This window comes from Malaclemys terrapin, chromosome 3, assembly GCF_027887155.1.
Source record: "Malaclemys terrapin pileata isolate rMalTer1 chromosome 3, rMalTer1.hap1, whole genome shotgun sequence".
NCBI lineage: Eukaryota > Metazoa > Chordata > Testudines > Emydidae > Malaclemys > Malaclemys terrapin.
In genome coordinates this window covers 86,015,830-86,040,918 of record NC_071507.1, presented here as the reverse complement: position 1 = coordinate 86,040,918, position 25,089 = coordinate 86,015,830, and the positions used below count along the sequence as shown (strand labels likewise).

The following is a 25,089-nucleotide window of genomic DNA, read 5'->3' as shown; positions in this document are numbered from 1 at the left end:
AACCCTGAAAAGCATACTAAAACATCTAGAAGAATATGGATTATGAGCCAATCACATAAAATGTGAATATTTCAAGGACTCGATAGCTTACTGTGAGCACATCATTGATGCATAAGGCCTACATAAATCTCAGGAGATGATTAAAGCAGTTCTGAAAGCTCCACTGCCAAAGGATGTGTCACAACTTAGATCTTTTCCAGGATTTATCAATTACTATAGCCAATTTGTACCAGACATAGCAACTGTATTGCATCTACTTAACTGTTTACTGCAAACTGGTCAAAAGTGGGTATGGTCATGTGAGTGTCAAAAAGCTTTCCTGGAAGCAAAGCAATAAGTCACTTGAGAAAGTGTTCTTACACACCTTAACCCATCCTTGCCTATCAAGTTAGCATAGGACGCTTCATCCCAGGGAATTGGGATGGTTATATCGCACTCCATGCCAGATGGCAGTGAGAGATCCATAGCATTTGCCTTAACATCTCTCCCAGCAGCAGAACATAACTACGCACAAATAGACAAGGAGGATTTAAGTTTGGTATGAGGTGTGAAGAAATTCAACCAGTATCTATATGGGAGGAAATTCACCCTTGTCACCCACCACCGACCATTAATAGCAATCCTTCATCCGTGGAATGGAGCTTCTTTGATAACAGCAGCATGAATGCAATGCTGTGCTCTCTTCTTATCTGGTTACGTCTTCAACATCAAATTCAAAAGAAAAGAAATGCATGCAAATACAGATGGGCTCTCCCGCCTGCCTGTGCCAGTTGAAGGGTGACCTGTAATAGAGACAGAATCTGTCAAATTTGTCAATTTGTTGCAGACCGAGTGCTCCACAGTGTCTTGTAGAAACTAAGAGGGATCCCACACTAGCTCAGGTTTATGAAGCCAACTTTGAAGAGCTGGAAATATACTGATTGCCCTAAGCTGGCACCCTTTAACACGCACACAAAGGTGAGCTTACCATACATCAAGGGTATGTCATGTGGGGAATTTGTGTTATTATTCCTAGTAAATTGTGCACAAGAGTATTAGATGAGATTCAGGTATGTCTCTTAGGGGTAGTAAAAATGATGGCACTCGCCAGGTTTGTATGGTGGCCAGGCATTGACCAAGTAATAGAGCAGCTTGCTAAAGAGTGTTTGGGATGCCAGCAGGTACAGCGCATGCCTAAACCAGCACCATTACACCCTTGGGAATGCCTATCAGCTCCCTGGTAATGTCTGCATTTTGATTTTGCCAGACCATTTTGGGGTATGATGTGTTTAGTAGTTGTAGATGCCCATTCCAAATGGCTGGAAGTTTTTTCCATGAAAACCATCACAGCTGCACAGACAGTATAAAACTTCAACATTTGTTTGCAAGAACTGGACCACCAGAACAAGTTGTGAGTGACAAGGGTCCTCTGTTTAGTTCAGAAGATTTTTGGCAGTTCATAAAGAAAAATGTTATTAGATATATTACCTCTGCACCTTACCATCCAGCCATAATGGCTTTGTTGAAAGGTTTATGTACATTTTTTAAGCAAGCCCTGCAATCCATGGCAGATGAGAAGGGGTCACTACAGCAAAAGCTGGAATATTTTTTGCTAGCATATCAAGATGCAACACATGCCAATGCTGTTTACGGGCCAAAATCTCAGGTCACACTTGGGCTTACTAAAGTCAAATATAAGCCAGAAATAATCAAATAAGTCAAGTGATGCTGAGAGGGACCAGTGCACCTCATCAGCTACAAGTGGGTCAAACAGTACTGGTTCATGATTACTGGGGACCCAGTACATGGCGTTCATCAACTGTTAGTGCACACATGAGTCCTTTGTCCTATACAGTACAAGTGGCACCAAATATGTTTTGGCCCTGGCACACTGACCAATCGCGAGATTCGTGGGTGACTCCATGTCTGACAAAGAAAGAAAAATTCAGGGAGCTGCTGAATTTGTGCCCAGCTTGAAGCAACAACCAATAACATGATACCAGAAAGCAGCTGTGCTGAACAACCAGTATCATCTGAGGGAACATCTGAGTCAATCATTGCTGCAGACACCCCACTTCCTCAGGGGAGTGTTCAAAATATTGGCAGACACTATCCAGAAAGAAAACACAAGCGACCTGAAAGATCTGATTTGTAATTGGACCTTGGGTTGTTCTGCCACAAGTACTTCTGACAGCATTGTGCCCATTATATTTCTGGGGAGAAGACAGATGTGATATATTTGAATGTATCAAGCAGATGTTGAATCTGTTTATGTGAATTTTGCAGTTATAATTTCTTAAGCAGTTGATTATGTTGACTCTGTTGTTAGATAGTGGTTACTATGTTTTTCTTTCTCTGCAATACAAAAGTCAGCCAGCCATCATGGCTTCAGCCATGTGTATGTTTCTGTGTTTCTAATCAGGGATTTGTGCTACATCCACCATACACAACACTGTTAGATGGAGGGATGCTGGGTTGGGGTATTTGCTTCTGTCTGAATCAGCAGGTCTGGGAAAAAACAAATATGGATGCACAAGGACATCTTGAGAATGCTTGGAAACCAGAACTATCTGGGCCATTGGGGAGCAATCAGGATCACTGATTCTCCATCTTGTCTGATCTTCTTCAGAACTCGAGGTAAGAGAAGGATTGGAGAAAACATGCACATCCTCTGTCCTGACCATCAAACTAGTGGCCTGGAGCAGTAGGCTGGGCATTTCTTGTTCTGTTGAGATGCAAAGAGATCCCAAGATGGAAATGCCCACAGCAGAAAGAAGCTCCTCACCACTAAGTCAGATAATTCCCACTCCTGGTTCCTTGGAGAACCATCTGCTAAAGATCTCTGCTATAATGTGTTGTGCACCCTTGGAAGGTGCACTGCTAAACAAGTGATCTGGGAACAAATGCACCAGTTTGAGATTGCACAGAAGCAGTAAAAGAGGGATGGACCTTGTTCCCCCTTGTTTCTCACCGTGGTCTTCAGTAATGATGACTTCTTCTCACTCTGTTGGTACTGACAGCATAGAAGATGCCTAATGCCTTTTTTCCTTTGCCAGTGTTGAGGATGGTCCTACTTTTTCAGTTAGAGCTGTTTTCAGGGTGCTGTTGCCCTTTGGTGCCAGGAAACCAGTACCATGTTCCTTGTGAGCTCCTGATGCTCTCATACTGGGGTGCAGCATCTCACCTGACTTAGCAGATGTCAGAGATGAGGATCCCTTCTTGGATGTGGACCTGCACAGGTTGCAAGAGGAGCTGAAAAGGGAAGCAGAGAGTAGCTCACCTGCAGCAGCCAGTGAAGGTGAGCAGACCTGCACTCTGAAGCTCTGAAAAAGGAGAATTGTGGGAGGCCCAGCTACCAGTGCCCCTGACTATCGATGGTCTACATATCTTTCCCTGCTAAGAGAAAAGGACTCTGGACATTTGCAAGGTCAGAGTCTTCTTCTTTGGCTTATTTTCTTTACCTGTCTTTGCTGTTTTCTCTTGCATAGGGAGACTGTTAGGAAGTGATCCAGGGAGGCAGTCGCATAGCACTCCAGGGTGCAGGACTCAGCTGCCTGTCTCTGGGCCCTGAATCAGGAGAAGTTGGGACCAGGTTCCTCTACCCATACACCCTGCTTCTGATAGGGCTGGAGGAAAAAAGCCTATGTCTAACACCAGAGAGTCAGTATTAGGAAGATCCCCATATCCCAGAGAGTCCTGACTCAGGGACTTCGGCCAGATGAAGCCTGATGCCCCCAGCTGGGCTGCAGAACTATATTTTGTGGGACTCTTCACATACCCCAGAAGGGGTGGATGCAACTTGTAGCCCACTCAGAGGGCCAGTCACAGAACAGTGCCTGTCACCCTTCTCTGACCACTAGGTGGTGCCCTGTCGGTTTTAATGGGTAAGGCAATAGAGCAGGGGTGGGCAAACTATGGCCCGCGGGCTGGATCCGGCCCCTTAGGGCTTTGGATCTGGCCCGCGGCACCGCTGGCACCACATCCCTGCGGCCCCCCGGGGGGCGGGAGGGTGCACAGGGCTCCATGTGTTGCCTCCAGGCACCGCCCCCCGCAGCTCCCATTGGCCGGGAATGGGGAACCGTGGCCAATGGGCGCTTCGGGGAAGGTACCTGGAGGCACAGCAAGGGCAGCGCACGCAAAGACCTCCACCCCCCCCAGGTTCAGGGAACCTGCCCTGGCCCCGGTGCGCACCGCTGCCACCCAGAGCCACTTTAGGTAAGCAGTGCCGGGCTGGAGCCTGAACCCCTCCTGCACCCTGCCCCCCAACTCCCTGCCCTGAGCCCCCTGCCTGCACCTCACACCCCTCCTGCACCCCAACTCCCTGCCCTGAGCCCCCTCGTACATCCCGCACCCCTCCTGCATCCCAACCCCCTGCCCTGAGCTCCCTTCTGCACCCTGCATCCCTGTGCACCCCAACCCCCTGCCCTGAGCTCCCTTCTGCACCAGCACCCCTCCTGCACCCCAACTCCCTGCCCTGAGCCCCCTACTGCACCTTGCACCCCTCCTGCACCCCAACTCCCTGCCCTGAGCTCCCTGCTGCACCCTGTGCACCCCAACCCTACTGGTTGTCATGTTGAATTGAAAAATCAAAAGGTTTTGATTTTTTCACTAGTTTGTTTGTTGGGGGGGGGTGTTATTGCCCCCAAACAATTCAGTGAATTTGACACAAATTTGCAAAATGTTTCAATCTTCCTGAATCTGCATTTTATTTATTTATTTATTTATTTTGGCAAAAGAAAGTTTCATATGAAAAACTTCATCTAACGTTAGAGAAATCCAGTTTCTAGCATAAATGCTAGACTAAATGATTTCGGAAAGCTAATTCTAAAGGGAATTTTTACTCCTTGTGCTGCAAGTCCATGCACACACATCCAACCAGGAAAACAAACAATACTATGTGACTTAATCTGTCCAGTTACAACTAAACAACAGAATTTGAGTTTGAATATTTGCAATTAATCAACAGAGCAAAGATACCGTAAAGCCATTCGTCAAATGGAAAATAAATCTGAGGAAATCACAGTTGTCTTGCAGAAAGCTGAATAAATATCTGCAAAAGATATTCTCAGCTCTCAACACAGGCTGCATGTTTCACCCCTAATTCACTGAACAATCCCACAGCACCTTGGGGAAACTGCTGTAAAATAATTAAATTGTTAATCTATGCCTTGTCTGTAATTAAATTCCATATTAATAAAGTTATGTGCTTTAAGGGCAAAGGATGATAAAGTTCTGACAGCAGACAATTAGATAGTCTCCTTCAATTGTGCCTCCAGACAGGCTTTGATTCAGAAATCTCATGCTATTGCTAATGTTTTAGTTTTCCTGATCTATCCTGGATAGGAAGAGTAATGTCAGGTCCAGAATTGAGAATCATAATATTAGGAGGGCAGAATTTGGAGATATCTCATTTATAAAATGCCTTATTATGCAAATATCCTGAGGCACTGTACATTTTAAAGGGTTTATACTTGAGCTCTGCTAGAAGCAAAACTTAAGTCTTTATGTTACATTAAAAAACATTTAGTGAGGGCACTTTCTTAAGTACCTCAGGGCTAATTACTTTTAATAATTAACACCATAGAAATTAAACTAATTAACCTTGTATTCAAGTATATCTACTACTAATTGCCTTGATATTTTATTTTTAATAACCTCTTGGCTAAGCAAGCTCTGCATTTGAATGAATTTTAAAACAATGCTACTGAATTTTTATTTTTTACAAAATAGTTCTCATTATTCTTTCAGATGCAGTGACATTCCATTTTCTTCCAAGAGTTTTCTTTGTCATATGCCATTGACTTTGGTTTGTGAGGTTCCGTTCCTGCTCTCTGGGACATGCAGTTCTAATCTAAAATGTTGTTTTACCTCACCAAAGGAATATCAGAAACTAACATCACATGCAGCCCTGTAATTCTGCCATCCCTCTAACCAGATCTGAGTTGTCACCGTTCCCAGGCTAACCCACACCTCTGACTTCTCCAGATGTTCCCACTTTGCATCAATAATCAGTGGGTCAGAGATTGACTCTATAGCTTGGTAGTCAGAGCACTCACCTGGCATATGGGAGACTCAATTCTGAGCTCCAAATCAGGCAGAGCAGGGATTTGAAAACAGGTCTCCCATCCCCCCACTCCCCCAGATGAGTGCCCTAATCACCAGGCTCTTGACTATGACGACATGGGAGCTCCTTTTTTCCCTTCCCCACTCCACTCCTCCCCCACTCCTTTCTCCCATGCGAAAGTGCTGAACTGGTTTAGGTGCCTAATTCCAGGAGAGGGTTCACAGCTGTGAATCCCAAGCAGAGATAGGCACCTCCTCCCAGCCCTGCATTAGGGCAAGGGCAGAGTTCAGGGCCAACCTCTCTCCTTGGCATTTTCTGTTGGCCAGCTCAGTTAGCTCCCCACTCACATGCTCTCTTCTATGAATTCCGTTCTTGGGCACCGACTCTCCCCATGTATTGTGGAGTCTGAGAGCCTAAATCAGGTTTGTTAATTCCATTGGGCAACAACTAATTCCCTTTGTGAATTTAGGCCTTTGTAACTGTTTATAGCCTTTTGATCTGTTAGTTCCCAACTCTGGCAAAGCAGCCTTGCAACTTTAGGCTGGAAAGTAGGTCATTGTCTGAGGTAATTATTTGTTGGGAGATTGCTTATCTAGATCCATCGTGTTGCTTTCCTGCCTGTTTTTCCAACAGTCTCCTATCAAGCTAGTTTAATACATTCATACAGGAAAGTCTAATAACCCAAAATACAGCAACTTCACTTTACTGACCTGGTCACATAAGTATTCATAGCATTACTACAGATCAGTATTCTTAGATAATTACATAGCAGCTCTGTGTCTCCCCTATGAATTGTGGGCCATTTTGCAATATGGTCCTCCAAAAAAAAAAACACTGTGATCCCAGGTGCTGACAATCTACAACTGAGTAAAAGAGCATGAAGCAGATTCTGATATCTTTTCTTAAATTTAACTTTTTACATGCCAAGATTTGAGATCGCAGTTCTCTGTTTGCAACAAGACTTCATTAAAATACCTAAAAGAATGATGTGATTTTTCTACATTCCAATTGTTGATTTAAAAGTTAGTGATTATGTCAATGGCAGCAAATAAAACACAGACCCCCTTTAAATGCAGGACTTGGCAGGTGAGAAGAGAAGAAAACAGTGTTCCACTAATCTGTATTAATATGCCGTTTTAATTCGACACTACACTTCTAGATTCAGATGTGCACCATTAGTCACATAACTGCATGTGTGCATTTGGGAATGTTGCAGACCATGACCCTGTATCTACAGACACCATTGTTGTCTGCAGGGATTGAATGTGGGACTTTCACCACCAAAAGCGTACATACCTCCCATCTGAGCTCAGGGAATGATGTCTGTAGCTATGGTTATATAGCATAGTGTTAAAATACTATGGGGACAGATACTATAAGGAGACAGGCGCTTAATGTCTCAGATCATTAAGTCAATGAGAGGCTTTTCTTTCAGTGTGCACTAGATCAGACCCTATACCAGTATATGATGTGTGTCTAACTGGTATGTGAAAAAAAATCTGGCCCAAATATTATCACTGAAATGGACTCTTAAAACTTTTTATGTATCTTTCAGTCTACTGTTAACCTCTTTCTGCTACAGAAGTTTGCAAGTTAGGTTTTCATAAAACTATTGCAGACCTATAATACATACCCAAATCTGATGTTATGCTACACTAATTTGAATACAGACAATTAAGAGAGAGAGAGCAGTACGCGGTTAGCTGAAAACATTGTCTGTGGACATAATAAACGAAGGGCTAAATCTTTGCACATAACTGAAACCAAAACAATAAATACATTCCTTACTTACCTCTGAAATAAGCATAGATGTCAAAAGAGTAGTCTTTATGATGCAGACTTAGCTGCATGCTGTCTCTTTTGTCTTTCATTCCATCTTGATACTAATAAGATGTACTGGAGGAAGGTGAGGAGGATGCCCGAGGGGAGTGGTAATAGAGTGTACAGTCTTCTGCCCCTGGCAACCAATTCAGATCCAGCCCAGCTCAGTAGTGACTAAAACTTTCTAACTCATTACTTTACAAAGCACCCTGAAATACCTTGAATGCAAACAGCACTACTTAAACCCGTAGTGCCACTGAAAATAAAGAAGCTCCGTGTGTGAAATAAGGTCTCAATTCAGTTCCTATGGACATGAGTCCACATAATAAAAACCACTGCCATACCTGGCACTGGATTGCAGCCTCAGAACAGAGACCAGGGACTGGATGGGCAGGGAGACTGTGCTACCATCTCATGCCTAGAGGTCACCTCTCTGGGGCAAGTCTGAAGCATATCAGCAGGGCCGTGGGCGGAAGCTTAAAACAGCTTCTGCAAAATATCTGCTCTGTAGCTGAATAGACAAGTGCAGGTGTCAATCAAACACTGTGCATAAGCACTCAGATTCACATTGTTTTTTCTTAGTTTATTCTAGACTACAGGGCCTTATTTGAATTGAGTCCTTACCTTAATCCCTAAAGTGCTACTGTGTATGTTTACTAAGTCATACTTAAACCTAGCAGCTATAACTAACTGATATTTCTTACTCAGCTCTGGGAAGTTTTTATAATAGGGGTTTCAATCATCATTCTGTAACATGTAACATTTATAATATAGACCTAAAACAATATAGTAAATCCAAAATACGTACTAACTCACCGCTGATTTTCCTGGGTGACCTTCTGTCTATTTAAAATGTCTGTGATGTTGTCTTGAATTTCCTAAAAAAACACCAAAAACAAAAAACTCATCTATGTATAAATGCAGAGAAATATTTGTCAGTGGTTAAGAAAAAAATTGTTTGTGATATTAATTGGCAGTATCTGTGATAAGTAATTGGTGGTGCTGAAGTCTTTTTTAACTTCATAACCTTAATTTATGGGAAAGGGATGCTGTGGTTCCTGTGCTATAAAAGGTTAAACTTCAGCAGGAAGTTTAAAGTTTCCAAGCATCTTTTATGTAGTGCTACACTTCCTGTTGATTCTCACAGGCTCTCACAAAGACTGACTAGAATCAATTGCAGAGATTGACAGAGAATACAGCTAGGCTAGATTACAGCATTGTTGACTGGGCCGTTAAAAGTCTGGTCAGCCATGCTGCAGGACTAAGGCAGGCTAGTCCCTACTGTCCTGGCACCGCACTGTGCCCCAGAAGCAGCCAGCAGGTCCAGCTCCTAGGCGGGAGGGCCCCGGGGCTCTACGCACTGCCTCAGCCCTGAGCACCAGCTCCGCACTCCCATTGGCTGGGAACCAGGGCAAATGGGAGCTGGGGCGGCGGTGCTTGTGGGCAACAGCAGCACACGGAGACTCCTGGCCCCCCAGCCCAGGAACCGGATCTGCTGGCCACTTCCAGGGCACAGTGCGGAGCCAGGAAAGGCAGGGAGCCTGCCTTAAACCCGCTGCGCCACAGACTGGGAGCCGCCCAAGGTAAGCCTGTGCCCCAACCCCGAACCCCAACCCCCTGCCCCAGCCCAGAGCTCCCTCCTGCACCCCAAAGCCCTCATTCCCAACCCCACCCTAGAGCCCGCATCCCCAACCCAGAGCCCGTACCCCCTCCTGCACCCCAACCCCCTGCCTTAACCCGCAGCTCCCTCCCACATTCCAAATCCCTCACCCCACCAAACCCAGAGCTCCCTCCTGCACCCCAAACCCCTCATCTCTGGCCCCATCCCAGAGCCTGCACCCCCATCCAGAGTCCGCACCCCCTCCCGCACTCCAACTCCCTGCCCCAGCCCAGAGCCCCCTCCCGCACCTTGAACCCCAATTTCTGCCCCCCCCAGCCCATCTTCCCCCCAGTTAAGAGCCCTCACCCACTCCCACACGCCAACCCCCTGCCTAAGCCCAATGTAAGTGAATAATATGTAAAAAATAATTCAAATGGTGATCAGGAGAAATTTGCTTCTCAACAAAGTACCATAATAGCTCTCCTAAACAGTGAAAAATAGAGTAAAGGGACAACCAACACCTTTCTACTCTCTAGCAGGTGGTTCACCTTGGGCTCATGCAGAGCCCACAGTAGTCAATGGGAGTCTTTCCAATGACTTCAATAGGCTGTGGATCAGACCTAGTGAAGGCAACTGGAGCAAACAGGTTTCCAATGGGGCTTTGGACCATATCACAGTTCTAAAGAAGGAACTTACTTTGATTTGGTGTTGAAGGAAGCTGTTGGCTGAGTTGAGTTTGAGAGCCTCAGCCTGTAAGAGCAATAACACAGCTTTGTTAAACTGTAGCGCAACATTTCCAAAAAAGCAAATAATTGAACTGCCCTATTTTTAAAATTCCATATATGTGCACAGTACATGTTCCTGCCATCTTAGCATTATGAAATCACAGTGTTAGGAGAAATACGAAGATGGGCTAGTTCAATTAGCTTGCTCTTCTTAAATGATAGCATACTTGCCCTTTGTCTAAATATCCAGTGGGTGCAAGGTTTAGATTATAACTTTATTATTATGAATAATAGTTTGAAATCATATACACCTTACACATTCAGACCCAGATTAACTAACCAACCATTTGCTGGGGGAGCTAATGTCTCAGACTGTGTAGAGCAGTGGTTCTCAACCAGAGGTACACGTACTCCTGGGAATATGCAGAGGTCTTCCAGGGAGTACATCAACTCATCTAGACATTTGCCTAGCTTTACAACAGGCTATATAAAAAGCACTAACAAAGTCAGTACAAACTAAAATAGGGTAAAGACAATGACTTGTTTATACTGCTCTACATACTGCACACTGAAATGCAAGTACAATATTTATATTCCAAAGGATTTATTTTATAATTATATGGTAAAAATGAGAAAGTCAGCAATTTTTCAGTCATACTGTGCTGTGACACTTTTGTATTTTCATGTCTGATTTTGTAAGCAAATCATTTTTAAGTCAGGGTACGCAACTTGGGGGTATGCCAGACAGATCAGACTCCTGAAAGAGGTACAGTAGTCTGGAAAGGTTGAAAGCCACTGGTATAGAGGGTCCATTCACTCCCAGAGTTCATATACTTGCTGAGAATGCCTGGAGTGGCTGCACATGAAGCAGTCAGCTGGTTCGCCTCACACAGCTGCTGCGTCTCTCAGGCTGAGAGCGCTGTGCAACATTGCCCTCTGCTGGCTGCTCTTCCTTATTTCAGCTCAGGTAAAGTTGGTCAAAAAATAAAACAAATAAAAATGACATGAACTAAGTTAAAACCACATAAGGAACTTCTGGATACTCATATCCCTTTTAATAGGTATCTCTGGAGCAGAGAAAATAATTTATTCTCTTAAGGTGCTTCACATTTTGTCCAGAAATTAATTGTTTATTTAACTGTGAGGGGCATAACTCATGCATTGTTGATTAGTTTGCAAAAGAAACTTTTCAGAAAACATCTTGGGCTTATACCTTTTCTTTGCCAGTACAAATAAGGAAGACTGTGGTGGCTTATAGCTGTTATTCTCTGATCTAATATATTAACACTATATACATTCATCTGAGACAAGACTTTCTCTCCAAACGAGTGTTTGTCATTTGTGGGTAGCAGGTATTTTTTAAAGTGAACTACAGTTTTCTGTCTTGTACACTTCGATAAGAAGACAAGATTGAAAAAACTGGCAGGTAAGACAGAATTGGAATGTAGCCAGTCAGTTTAAAGACACCCAAGGGAAACCCAGCAAACACAATGATGGTTTGTGCCCTTGAGCTGGAAAAGACAAGAAGTGTGGCGTGTACATGATTTTTCGTCTATGTGTTTGTTTTCCTGTTTTTTCCTGGATGCTACACAATCGCATGGCTGCTCTGTTTTACTACCAGTACAACTAACTGAATGGATCTGATGTCCTGAAGGAAGGCTAAATTCAGCCTCAGAGGATAAAACATTTGGAGAAACATTTGAATGTTAGATGTGTATTTCAATCATGTCTATCCATCATTAACTGTGCCACATTTCACTTTCTGCATGGTCAGGGAATATTCAGTTTTTATTTGATTTCAGGAAATTACTTCACTTAAGACACCTGGGATTCCTATTCACCTGATCAGGGACAGGGACAGGGACAGGGAAAGCATGGCTCTATTGAGAGCTTGTGGTATTGCTAGCGGCACAATTTCCAAAGGAAAGAAAATGCTGTTTTTAAATGTGTTAGGTGCCAGTCCTGCAGACACTTACACACATTGGACTTCTCATACTGTCAATGGTACCAAGACTTCAATGGGACCACTCACAGAGCTAAAGTCAGGCCCTTAAGTCTCTGTGAGATCAGAGCCTTAGATTGTACACTCTGGAGCAGGGGCTGTCTCTGATGCCAGGTACAGTGAGGCACCAATCCTGACTGGGACCTCTGAATGCTACTGGAATACAAACAAATAGATGATCATTTTTGTAACAAATATTATTAACATATATTTGTAGTTTTATTCCTCTGCTTGGCTTCATTCAATCATTAATTTATTAGATATTGACAGTATATTATAGGCCTTATATTTTCAGTCTGGAATTGTCCAGGCCTTCCTTTTTGTGCCTGAAATGTGGTGCTCGCAGGTAAGTTCATTTAGACATCCAAGAAATTGATTTGCAGGCACATTCATATATTTACATGTCTACCAGTAGGATTTTTAAAAAGTGCTCAGTGCTGGCCCAACCATGCTCCCTTTAAAGCCAATGGGAGTTTTACCATTGTCTTCAAGAGGAGAAGACTTAGGCCAACAGAGTGCTTTTGAAAATCCCACCTGTTATGACCTTACAGTTACTGCCACCCGCCAAGTGCAGGAGCAAAAGGAGAGAACATCAATTAAAAAAAAACAAACAAAAAAAATCAGACCCTGCACCTGAATCACTTTTATATTTTAACATACACCTCTACCCCGATATAACGCGACCCGATATAACACGAATTCGGATATAACACGGTAAAGCAGTGCTCTGGGACGTGGGGCTGCGCACTCCAGCAGATCAAACCAAGTTCAATATAACGCGGTTTTACCTATAACACGGTAAGATTTTTTTGGCTCCTAAGGACAGCGTTATATCGGGGTAGAGGTGTATGTACTTTAAAAAACATATGGCTCTAAAGCCTCAATCCTGCAATGTGGTGCATGCAGACAGACCCCTGTGTCTGCAGAGCCCCATTTACTTTAATGTGGGGGTCCACCCATATGCATCACATTGCAGGATCAGAGCCTAAACACCATGGTGTTTGGGGCCATATAAGTACACAGAGTTGAGATGTATGTTCTCAGAGGAGAAAATACAGGCAACTGAGTCACTATCTGTCTCTTTCTAAAGAGCCCATCACCAAAGTAGCTAGGCACCAATAAACTTGATAGGAACTGTTTAGAAATAATTATGTCATGCCTCTATGTCTTTAACCGTCTTCTCTATAGTATTTGCCATCCCAGCATGAGTCATGGTTTCTCGAATCTCTTTCTCTATCGCTTGCATTTCCTCCCACTTAGCGAGAACTTGGCACCGCATAGATTCAATCTGTTCAGCAAGGGAGAGATGTTTCTTTTCAGGCAGTTTCACAGCATGGTCACCGGAGGTCTCTGGAACTATAAAAAGGCAGGCATGGTTAATAGCACAGTGTTGCCAGAGAGTTATTTGGCTATTTTGTGCTAAACTGTTGCAATCTCAGTTTGAGGACCCAGTGAAAATGGCAAAATGTCTACAGAGAGGCCAATGAGAAATTAGATCACATGCTCTTTTCTCAGAAATTGCCAGATGACAGATCAGCTTGCAGGCATGTATGGTACCTAGGAATTACATCTTGTCTGGCAGCGCAATGAGTATGATAGTGTCTGGTTCATTCCTAGTAGATAAGAACGTTGATTGGGTGTTTTAAAAAAAGAACTAAAAATCTCCCCAGTTAGTGAATGAAGTATCACTGCTAAGTATTTGCTAAAATATTTAGAAATAACCCTTCATAAATTATACACTGGTTTTGTTATGGTGATGCTCTAAAGTTCTTTTCAAACCAAGGATCCTTCTCTATCCAGATGATCCTCCCCAACTGCACATGTACTTGCCATCCCCAGCAGCTACCTACGTTTCTAACTTAGGCTACGTCTACACCACGAACCTTTTAGTGACACAGCTGTGCCGCTAGAGCCAGGCCGCTAAAAGGTGCACAGTGTAGCCGCTCTTTGTCGCAGGAGAGCTCGACAAAGCACCGTTCACACTGGCGCTTTTCGTCAGTAACACTTTAGTCGTTCTGGGGGGGAGTGGGGGGGATTTTTTCACACTCCTCCCTGAATGACAGAAGTTTTGTGTACACAAAGCCTTCATTTCCTGTTCCAAGCAGTGAGCATCATCTTCTTCCACTCAGCCCCAGCCAGGAAATAGGCGGCATCACATTTCTGCCTTTGGTTTCAATAGTCCTGCCAGTGATCATACTTGGTATAATAAACAGCAGTCACAGCATACCGCCTGTCCATTGTAGGTAGGCCTCACAGCAGAGATGAGTTTTAAGGAGGGGTTTGCTAAAAACTATGCAGTAATTTGTAATGTTTGTAAAGGATTTGAAGGCACAAACTGCTAAAGATTATCATTGTGGTTAAGGTTCTACACTTAGGAGACCTGAATGCCATTCTTGCCTATGCCACAGACTTCCTGTGTGACCTTTGTCAAATATCTTAATCTCTCTGTGCTTCAGTTCTCCATCTATAAAATGAGAATAATAGTAGTATTTCCTTTTCTGTCTTGTCTATTTAGACTATAAGCATACAGAAGAAGGACTGTCTCTTACTATGTGTTTGTATAGTGACTAGCACATTTGGGCCTCAATCTCATATTGGGTTTTTAAGCATAGTATTCAGCCCCTTCTGATTTTGTTCTTTGCAATTCCTTTTCATCTGAAGCTTTCCACATACAGTTGTCTAATACCTGGAAAATGTTGGGGAGGGGAGCTTGGGATTAATTGGACCAGTATTTCTGAGATGCGAGACTTTGAAAAAGGAAGCGTTTTCACATAGTTCATAAGTCTTTTAACTCGTTTCATGCACAGCCATCTCTGAGAAATGTCTTGGTCTAGAAACTTCAAATTCCTTAGTTCTGTTGGAGATCTAGAGCCAATGATCATTTCTGAGAGGGACAGTTGTAAAGCTTTGGAATTCAAAGCCTGTGCCAAGCTGTAGAATCAAACATAGCAAGGCAAATGCAGCCCTGGCTAAGTCCACTGAAATGCATGGAGTTACATCAGGGAGGAATTTGGGCCAGCGCATTTCCCAAGTGATGAAAGAGCAGAAGTTGGTTTGATTATATGGCACTTTTCATATGCAACGTGCATTCATAATAATGAGTAAGATACTGATAGTAGCACCTAAAATACGGCATTGATAACAGATCACATGCAGCCTTGGGTATGATGTTGTATTTAATTGAGAGGGAGAGTATGGGCCAAAACAGAGTTATATCCTCCCTTTCAGAAGCTGCCATGTAGTATTTAGCATATGTGTGGAGCAACTATCAGAGACAGATAGAAAGCATCTCACCTTAACAACTCATGTGGCTATTTATTCTCTCTATTTACAGTGTAGAAGCTTACCATTTTATATGGTCACATGCTATATGAAGAAGCCATGTTTTGCATTTGCCATAAATACAGAAGTTTAACAAATGCATGAAATATAGATGCACTATGCAGTCAGTCATGGCATACTGTATTCTACCCTGATGACATTTTACAGAACTTCAGAAATGGCCTAGTTCATCAGAAAATAGTCTCCTTTCTTTTTGCCCTTTCATGAGCTTCCAGATTTACATACTTTTTTTTTATTGAATCAGCTGAAAACCCTGATCCAATGCTCATTGAAGGCAAATTCAAAACTGATCAAAGGAGATAATTATTCATGCAGCACAGAATTAGACTGTGGAACTCATTGCCACAGAATGTTGTTGAACCTGAGAATTTAGCAAGTGTCAAAGAGGGATCAAACATTCATATAAATAACAAGATTGTCCAGAGTTATAATAGCTGATGCTTATAAGAGTTTATGAAAGGACCACGAAAGCTCATGCTGCACAACTTAACCTGCCCTCTGACTATTAGAGATCAGGACAAGACCTTCATGGAGTGTCAGATTATCTCACATCTGAGACATCTCCTGCTGGCTATAACATACTTAACTAGATGGACCACACGTTTTATCTGGTGTGGCACATGCCCTGTGTTCTTTAATAAATGCAAATTCTCCTGTTGATTTCAATGGGTTTTAGATCAGGCCCAGAATGAAAGGCAAGAAAAATGTTATGTCGCCTTATCCCACAAGATGCTCAGCACCACTGAGAGAGAGATTTCTTTGATTTTCATTATAAGCTGTTTAGTTGTAGTGTGTTTAGTACCCTGATTCCCAATATGTGTGTGTTGGGGTGTGTGTGTGTTTGTTTCTTGCAAGACACCCCTTCTGTAAATCCACACTGTCTTGTTACTTACCAGTTTTACTCTCAGGAGACTGGCTCACCCACAACTGAATTTCTAATTCATTTCTGAGTCTAGAGTGGAACAAGAGAGAACACTGTGTTAATGTGATCACAGCTACGTTTTGAGTATCATTCTGCGGATTAGACATGAGCCAAGGCAATTCAGGTAATCCTGCAGCTCTTATGCATGTGAGGATTCCCACTGACATTCACAGGCCAAATTCTGAGCTCAGGTATACTTGTATAAATGCAGAGTAATGGTAAATTCAGTGAAGTGACTGGAGTTACTCTGGATTTGAGTGCTATAAATCAAAGAAGAATTTGGGTCCATGATTCCTGCTCTGAGAAATTTGCAGACTCGAGGCATCCTCACACTGAGCCCTTGTTTCATGAAGGAAGTAGCATTAAAATGGCAACAGAGAGAAAACAGCTTGTTTGCTAAATGGAACTACTGAAACTACTACACATTATTTAAACATGTGGTAGGATACACACATAGCCCAGAAACACATGTGGAGTGCTGTCCATGTAATCCATTGCAGACCCATGTGATGATCAGCTGATCACGTACTTGGCCCTCTCACCTGCTCTTTGCTGATTAATCCATCTCCCCTGGACTTGTTTTAAAATTGCAAGCAGCTTCAAATAAATGCCATTTTAAAAAGATATCAACCAAGAAACATTTCCTTCTTCTCCCCCTCCTCCACCAACAATTACACGAGTCCAAGCAAAATTCAGATCTACACCAGTAACACCTTTGGTCTACTTAAAAATGTTACAGCTTTAAATTCAGATTACTAGTGGCAGAAATGAAGATACTATTGGGACAGGGAAATCCTCAGTTTCTCTTGTAACACAGACTCTCTTCTAGTCCTGGAAAGTTTTTTGATAATGGACTTTAACCCCTAACATTTTCACAAATTTGAAGAGCTATTTTAGGTCATATTTGGAAGTTTGTATTATTCCCTCTGAGCCCAACACACTTGGATTCATGAGAACTAAGGCAGCTGGGTTTGCTACTGGAAGAATACAAAAAATAGTAAAAATAGCATTTTTCTTAAAATCTAAACATTTGTGAGATATGGTGCATATACAGAATGCATGAAGTTGTGAGATGTTATAAAGGTTTTACAACACACTCCAAACACAACACACAAAACCATTCTCTGAAGTGTCCCTAGCCATTGTTTGCCAGAAGCTGGGAATGGGTGACAGGGGATGGATCAGTTGATGATTACGTGTTCTGTTCATTCCCTCTGAAGCACCTGGCACTGGCCATTGTCAGAAGACAGGATGCTGGGCTAGACGGACCATTGGTCTGACCGTTCTTATGAGTCATCCCAAACTCATATCAATAAAACCCTTCTCCCATACCACTCTGTCACACAATCTGTCCCTGTACACACCTACACACATGTATAATTGTTTGGCCATTGTTAATTAGCTACTTGTTTTTGCTGCAGTTTCCTTTGGTGTAAACAAGGCTCTGTCACACTTCAATATCTTAATGATCATAGAATCATACAAAATAAGTTTGGAAAGCACATTGTTAATGCTGTTATGTACACAATTTTGATCAAATAAAAATAACTACAAAACAAAATAAACAGACCTATTCGGTCATCTAATCTAGGTAGCTCATGCAAATGAGAATAAGGAAAAAAGATGAAAGGGGGCAAAAGTCAACGAGGTTAGATTGTGACTCTCTAGTCCTTGACTTTGATGGATGGGGTGTTGGAGGCAGGAGCATGTGATTGAATGAGTGTACGTGTAATAACATTGTAAGAGTGTATTTTGAAACAAAAACTGGTTTGTCTCCAATTCATGTGAATGGGTCACCAGCAAGATTTCAACAATCCAGTATGGACTCAACAACTCGAGCTAGGAATAACTCCATTTATTTTGCAGTAGTAACAGACTCTCATCCTCTATGAGTACTAGGCACTAGAGTGGGATAACACATTTGGTTTGCATGTCCCTTACACTTACGGCACTTACTCTTCATTTCTCTCCAAGGCACTTTTGGCTTTTTTCACAAGGGTCTGTACTTCTTGCCTGGTCTCTTCTATTTCTTGCACCTTCACAGGTCTTTTCCCCATACCTTTCACCTGAGCCATCAGTGTCTATGAGATTAAATAAACAGGAGTGAAGTATGAGGACATGCATGTTTATAACGGACATACGGAAAAAACATGCAAGAACTTGTACAATTTTTCTTCACTGAATATGCAGGACCTAGCACTTTTTTTTTTAGGTGAAAAATCAATTCTGAGGGTAGCTTCTGAATGAGGATAAGTGCTAATGCTAACACTTCCACTGATGAACCAGAAAAACTACCATATGTTTTACAACCATCTCTGTAAATAGACAATTCATTCTAATTCCACAGAGATTTTGGAAAGGTGGAGTAAAGGTGGTTACCAACAGAAAGAGGACTGACAATGCTGTGTCTCCCCCAGCCTATTATCTCTCCATTCCTACCCATCTGAAGGCTTTGCTGCTTGTGGGATACACAGTAGAGAAGCAACGAAAGGGATTAATGGGCCTAGTTGTGCTAAAGAAAGCACACTTCCACTGCTGTCAGGTTCATCATTGCCTTCCTCCGTGATTTCAACAGATCATAATAGTAACACAGCAGCACCAGGGCCCCAGCACAGAGTGCCATTAAGGAAGGGAGGTGGTACCTAGGGTGAAATCCTCACCCCATTGAAGCAAATGGTAAACTCTCATAGGATTTTACTCCCACAGGATTTTCACCTTGAGCCTATAACAAAAGCCTGTACTTGTGGTTGGCAGGAGACCATTGACCTAAATGATTACTTTTATATTTCACAGTAAAAGCAAAATGAAAGTATAAAATGTCACAAAGTATCCTTGTGTTACGAGCTTCATGACAGCAATATATAACACAGCAGAAAACACTGTCAATCAGAGAGAATAAAACAATTGCCAGAGAGAATAAGGTGTGTCACCACAGCGACTGGGAGCGTGCTTCCCAGTGCAGGTTGACGAATGTGCCCTAGCTCTCCTTGAGCAAGAGTGTTTAAAATAGCAGTGTGGCCACCACAGCATGCGTGGCGGTTCGGGCTAGCCCCCGAGAACAAACGTGCCAGATTACCTGACTCCCTGGGTCTGTAGTCACACAACTATTTTTAGTGGGCTAGCTCAAGTGGAGCTAGTATGCGTCTGTCTACCCACTCTGGGAAGCATGTTCCCAGCTACTATGGATCCATACCCTTAAAGAGCCAGTTTCTGCTATCTGATTCAAAGCTACCCAGTCCCTGGCCCAAAAGACTACATGCTGGTGGAGAATCAGGTGAATCATGGCACTCCCCCTCCCTGTCCTGCCTGCACTGCACCCCAGAACACTGCTGACATGTCTTTTTCTTCCCTTTATGCTAAGGAGAAGGAAGGGGAGGGGGGCAGACAGCTGATGTAGAAGGCGCAGAGAGCTAACTTTACCAGTTTCATTCCCGTGGTGAGTTCCCCTGCACAGGAAGAATTCTCCTCCTGCTTTAAGGGAACAATACACCACAAAATTGCCTTAGATGGGAGTTTCTGGCTTGAAATGTTTACACAGCTCTGTGTAATTTTCAGTACAAATACCAAAGTTTAAATTCAGATTTTGTGCTCCCCACAAAACCACTGTGCAGAACATTTCTCAGAGGCACCCTCCCCACTCTCTTAGCTTTAAACATCTGGCTGTGTGAACATATTTTTATGTAACGTGTCTACACATAGCTGGACATTGCAGTTTGGCACTTATTCAGAATGCATTCTTTTCCATTTGTGTGGGTGGTATTTTATGACGCAGATATAAGTCCACTAGGAATTGGAGTGAAACCGCTAGCTCACTCGACAGAGACCAACAAAACAGATGTCAGTGGTAGTGACTAAAAGTCACTATCATTCTGTGCTTGCTTCAACCAGTGACTTAGAGATAAATAACACTGAATTTAAATTACGAATCCCCGAGCCATTCAGTCTACTCAAATTCCTCCTTCGGACCACAGAAGAAAATGGAACATATCTTAATACAGAATGAACAGTGTGCAGATGCAGTATTCATCAATGAAGTCAAAGCCCCCAACAATACATATACTGCACAGCCAGAGTTCATGGTTAGGTGAACTGCTTCTACACATTCAATTCATGCTGTTTCTGCCAACTCTGTTTTTATGCCTGAAATCTGCTTCCACCTTAACCTTTTGCTGTTGGTGCTCCTGCAGAAGTCCTCATGAGCAAGGAAATAATGGGCAGACTTTGGATCTTTGTATCAAAAATAAGTGCACCTCACTTTCAGTGGTCCTAAATGTGTCTAAAGCACAGGACAAAATAATCAAAGGCTGTTCAGTTTCATGTAACTTGTGTCTGTGTGCGCTCATGTGTGCATGTGTCTGTTTGCATGTGTCCGAAGGAAGTTTTAACTTATGCATTTGGCTCCGTCCGCTGTTTTCTAAGCTTTGAATGCAAGTAACGTTGACCTTGTGACCTCATTCTGCGCTGCCAGTGGTAAATGCCTATTACCTTGTATTGTGTTGTAGGCAGAGAATCCAGAAGTATCACCATGTAGAGCTCATATTCATTCTAAACAAACAAAGAGGAACGAGGAACATTACAGAACAATTATCAACTGTGTTCAGAGATTATACAGACAGGATTCACTTCATGTACTGTATGTGCTCTACAAGAACCTTTTCTGATAGGGCTAGGAATGAGTGTGGTCTTGATCTCACTGAAGTCATTTGAAAGAGTTGGATCATGTCATTTGTTAGTAAATATGCCGATTTGTAGTGCATTCTTTCCACCCCCTCGAGCTTCCTTTAATGTAGACTGTCTTTGTTCTCCAATCCTCTTCCAACCTGTCGCTCCTTCTCTTCTCGCTGCCATTCATCCTAGATAGTACTCTATTTCCTACCTTTTGCCATTACCCACTGCCAACTATTGGAAGGCATTGGGGTGTGTTCACTTTCTTAACAAGGGTGAAATATTGCCATTTCTCTCCCTCTCAAATATCAGACAGTATGTCAACCTGGCACTGTCTAATGCCAATGGCATAACTCGACTATGTACAGAACAGAAAGTGTGAAACTCAATTTCGTCACTGAATTTTTAGGTTCTGTTCCATATTAGAGTCACTATCACCAGGGTACAGCTGGAGGGACAAATAGATTTGATGTCCAGAGAGTTTTAAATGTTACCTTTCAACATGACGACAGTTCAAAAACAGAGGGGGGATAACAAACACTGACTAATGCAGCTAGATGATAATACAGTAATCGTTTTTCATATGTACATCTCTAAGGCCTGGTCTACATTGGAGAGTGGGGGGGAATCGATCAAAGTTACGCAACTTCTGCTACGTGAATAACGTAGCTGAAGTCAACATACTTAGACCTACTCACCACGGTGTTTTCACTGCGGTGAGTTGACCTCTCGTGGCGGTGCAGTACAGGAGTCGACAGGAGAGCGCTTGGGGGTCGATTTAGACTAGATGCGATAAATCGATCCCCGCTGGATTGATCACTGCCCGCCGATCCGGCGGGTAGTGTAGACATACCTTTAGAGCTTTACACAGGAAAGTATTATCATCCCCATTTTACAAAGAGGGAAATTAAGGCACTGAAAGGTTAACCCCGAATGACAAAGTTTTGCTGACAAAAAGTGCCGGTGTGAACAGCACTTTGGCGGCAGAGCGCTCTCCTGCCAACAAAGCTACTGCTGCTTATTGGGGGTGGAAGTGTTTTGTTGGCAGGAGCGCTCTCTCCTGCCGACAAAGAGTGACTACACCGTGCGCCTTTTAGCAGCACAGCTGTAGCTGCACAGACATGTGACTAAAAGGTGCATAGTGTAGACAAAGCCTTAGAAACCGGAGAACAGCAGCCTAAATGAAGCTGAAAGGCAAATATTGAAAATATAAGGAAAGCTACAGTCTGTGGCATTAATAAAGTCACAGTTAAATACCTTGTGAACCTCAGGATTTAGTACCTTTTCATGGCATGTGCTCTATGCCTATTAAGGTTGAAGATTTTGTCAAATTATATTAAGAGACCTAGTTAATTGCTATAAACCTTCAAGTGTAACCTTTGATTTATGTATTTCCAATTCGCAGTTTAAAAACGAGGAATAAAACCAAACTGAATTTTTTAAGGCTTGAACCTGCAGGGTGGTTCTAGATAATTTAATTTAGTGGAGGACTATGAATGGCACATTAAGTGATAAAATTAAAAACTTTATTTAATATAAAATAGTTAAGAAAACAGGCATTACAATATAACCATACGCTGCATTTATACTTACATTTTAAGGTGAAATGAGGCATTTTTAGAGATGATTAGTCCCTAAATGAAGAAAATGGGTATAATCCTTTTTCGATTGGTTCCCTGATGATGGATGGGCATGCCTAAGCTAAAAGTAGCGGGCTACCCTTTTTATAATAAATTATAACACCCCTTAAATAATTAAAATTAAATTTACCTTTTACCATTCCTATATTTCTGCTACCATGATTAAATATATATTGACTTTTTCATTGGCTATTTAACATGACCTATGAAGGAAGGCTGAAAGAATTGGGTTTGTTTAGTTTGGAAAAGAGAAGACTAAGAGGGGACATGATAGCAGTTTTCAGGTATCTAAAAGGGTGTCATAAGGAGGAGGGAGAAAACTTGTTCATCTTAGCCTCTAAGGATAGAACAAGAAGCAATGGGCTTAAACTGCAGCAAGGGAGGTTTAGGTTGGACATTAGGAAAAAGTTCCTAATTGTCAGGGTGGTTAAACATTGGAATAAACTGCCTAGGGAGGTTGTGGAATCTCCATCTCTGGAGATATTTAAGAGTAGGTTAGATAAATGTCTATCAGGGATGGTCTAGACAGTATTTGGTCCTACCATGCGGGCAGGGGACTGGACTCCATGACCTCTCGAGGTCCCTTCCAGTCCTAGAGTCTATGAATCTATGAATCTACGAACAAGGGTCGGTAATTTTGCATTCTGGCATAGTTTATGGGGCACCAGAATTATTTCAGGGGGATGGGGTTCACCTGTCAGACTTGGGCACAGACCCGCTTTTGGCTGATATAACAGAGACATTAGGAGATGTCTGGGAACCTGACTGGATGGTAATTACTGGCACCTCCTTGTGGCGGATGTCCAGTTCAGGGATGGGATAAGGTGACCAGATAAATGGCTTGGTGAAGGTCTTAAAAAGGAGGTGTTTTTTAAAGGAGCAGAAGTGGGGGAGGGGATTCAGGGCTCCTATGACTGGCACGGCAGGATGCCGACCCCTCTTTCTTATAGTCCACCTTCAGCCTCGTTCAAGGGTGGGGGATGGTAAGGTCCCAGCAACAGGTTGGCTGGGGGACCTGGATGGAAAAAAGGGTGGGAGGGGTGCTGGTGGAATCTCCTGGGTAGATATTGAATGATCATGGAGTTTCCTGCACTGTACACTTTTATCTGCCAGGTAGTCCCAGACATCCAGACATCCAATAATAAGGTTGCAGACTGATTAAAACCATATCAGGTGTCCCCTGTCCATCTTTCGGTATAACCAGATAACATGACTTGGGATTATGCCTGAACTTATTTCCAACTTGCTTCTGAACTGTTTTACTTAACTTTCCTTATATTTTACCAAGCCTCACTTGGCTATTGTCAAGCCTTTTGGGGCCTACTTACATTTCAACATATTTTTATATGAATATAAGCAAACATTATCTTTATAGGCTATGCAAGCCCCCACCTCCTACTGTGTGCATGTTCACAGCTCGGGCAATGCTGCCATCCCCTTAATGGATCTGTGGAAGACTCTCTCTCTCTCTATTAGCAAAGTGATATCTGGAGATGGGAGGGGTGCAGAAGCAAGCTTTTGTCACCTCAAATTGCTGGGCAGGCAGGCGGACTGACTTTTTCTACAGTTGCTCTCTCTCTCTCTCTCAACACTTCTCTGCTCTTGTATGTTTAGCAAAATAGAGCGGAGGAGCCAGAAGAGAGCATTAAAAAAAAAAAATCATCCAACCCCTGTATGTCCAATTACATACAAATTAGGAGATTCTTTGAGCATATCAGGAGCACAGGAAGACTTAACAGGTGTGTCTGATTTTAATGTGTGGCCACGAGCTCAGGGAGGAATAAAAGAAAAGTATAAATGTCACTTCATTTACAGTAGCTAGGAGGTGGTGGACATGCTAGTTGCATAGAGTAGTGTTAGCTGATTCAGTGACATTTTGTGAACGGTCCCTAGGGTGCATAGGGCACAACACTGGTAATACAAAACAGGAGTTAGAGAACCTTTAGATCACAATGTGCTAAGCCTGACTGGTATCTCTTACCTTAACTTCCTTCAGAATATCACCAAATATCAAAGAGCTGTTGCAAATATCTTCAAACACATCCCCAAAGACCTGCAACCGTTTGAAATGGGGACGGTTACAATCACAGATCTTCTGGAGCTCCTGCAGTAAAAATCAGAATTAACAACTGCACGCAGGTGTGTGTTGGATGCGTCGTCCCCACTCGGCTCTAGGAGGTACAGGCAGCACAGCACATGCTTGAGACTCATGGATATACTTTAAAGCAGCGATTCTCAAACAACAGTCCTTCAACCCTCTGTGGATCTGTGGAGCCCTTTCTGATGGCGTACGGAATTAAATATTATGAGAACCAAGCAATGGAAGATT

The 25,089-nt window shown here is 42.8% G+C and overlaps 1 protein-coding gene across 2 annotated transcripts in view; it reads right to left on the bottom strand.

The window, feature by feature from the left end:
- C3H6orf118 (chromosome 3 C6orf118 homolog) overlaps window positions 1–25,089 on the bottom strand; it is a 51,315-nt gene that overhangs the window by 11,796 nt on the left and 14,430 nt on the right. The window contains exons 3-9 of one of the 2 annotated variants that reach the window (XM_054023314.1): window positions 24,742–24,864; window positions 20,941–21,000; window positions 18,412–18,536; window positions 16,427–16,485; window positions 13,351–13,547; window positions 10,161–10,214; window positions 8,681–8,742 (exon numbers count right to left, since the gene is read on the bottom strand). In XM_054023314.1, the coding sequence (XP_053879289.1) occupies window positions 8,681–8,742; window positions 10,161–10,214; window positions 13,351–13,547; window positions 16,427–16,485; window positions 18,412–18,536; window positions 20,941–21,000; window positions 24,742–24,864 (680 nt within the window). Of the gene's footprint in view, window positions 1–8,672; window positions 8,743–10,160; window positions 10,215–13,350; window positions 13,548–16,426; window positions 16,486–18,411; window positions 18,537–20,940; window positions 21,001–24,741; window positions 24,865–25,089 lie in introns of both variants that reach the window. The other variant, XM_054023315.1, reaches the window with a different exon arrangement.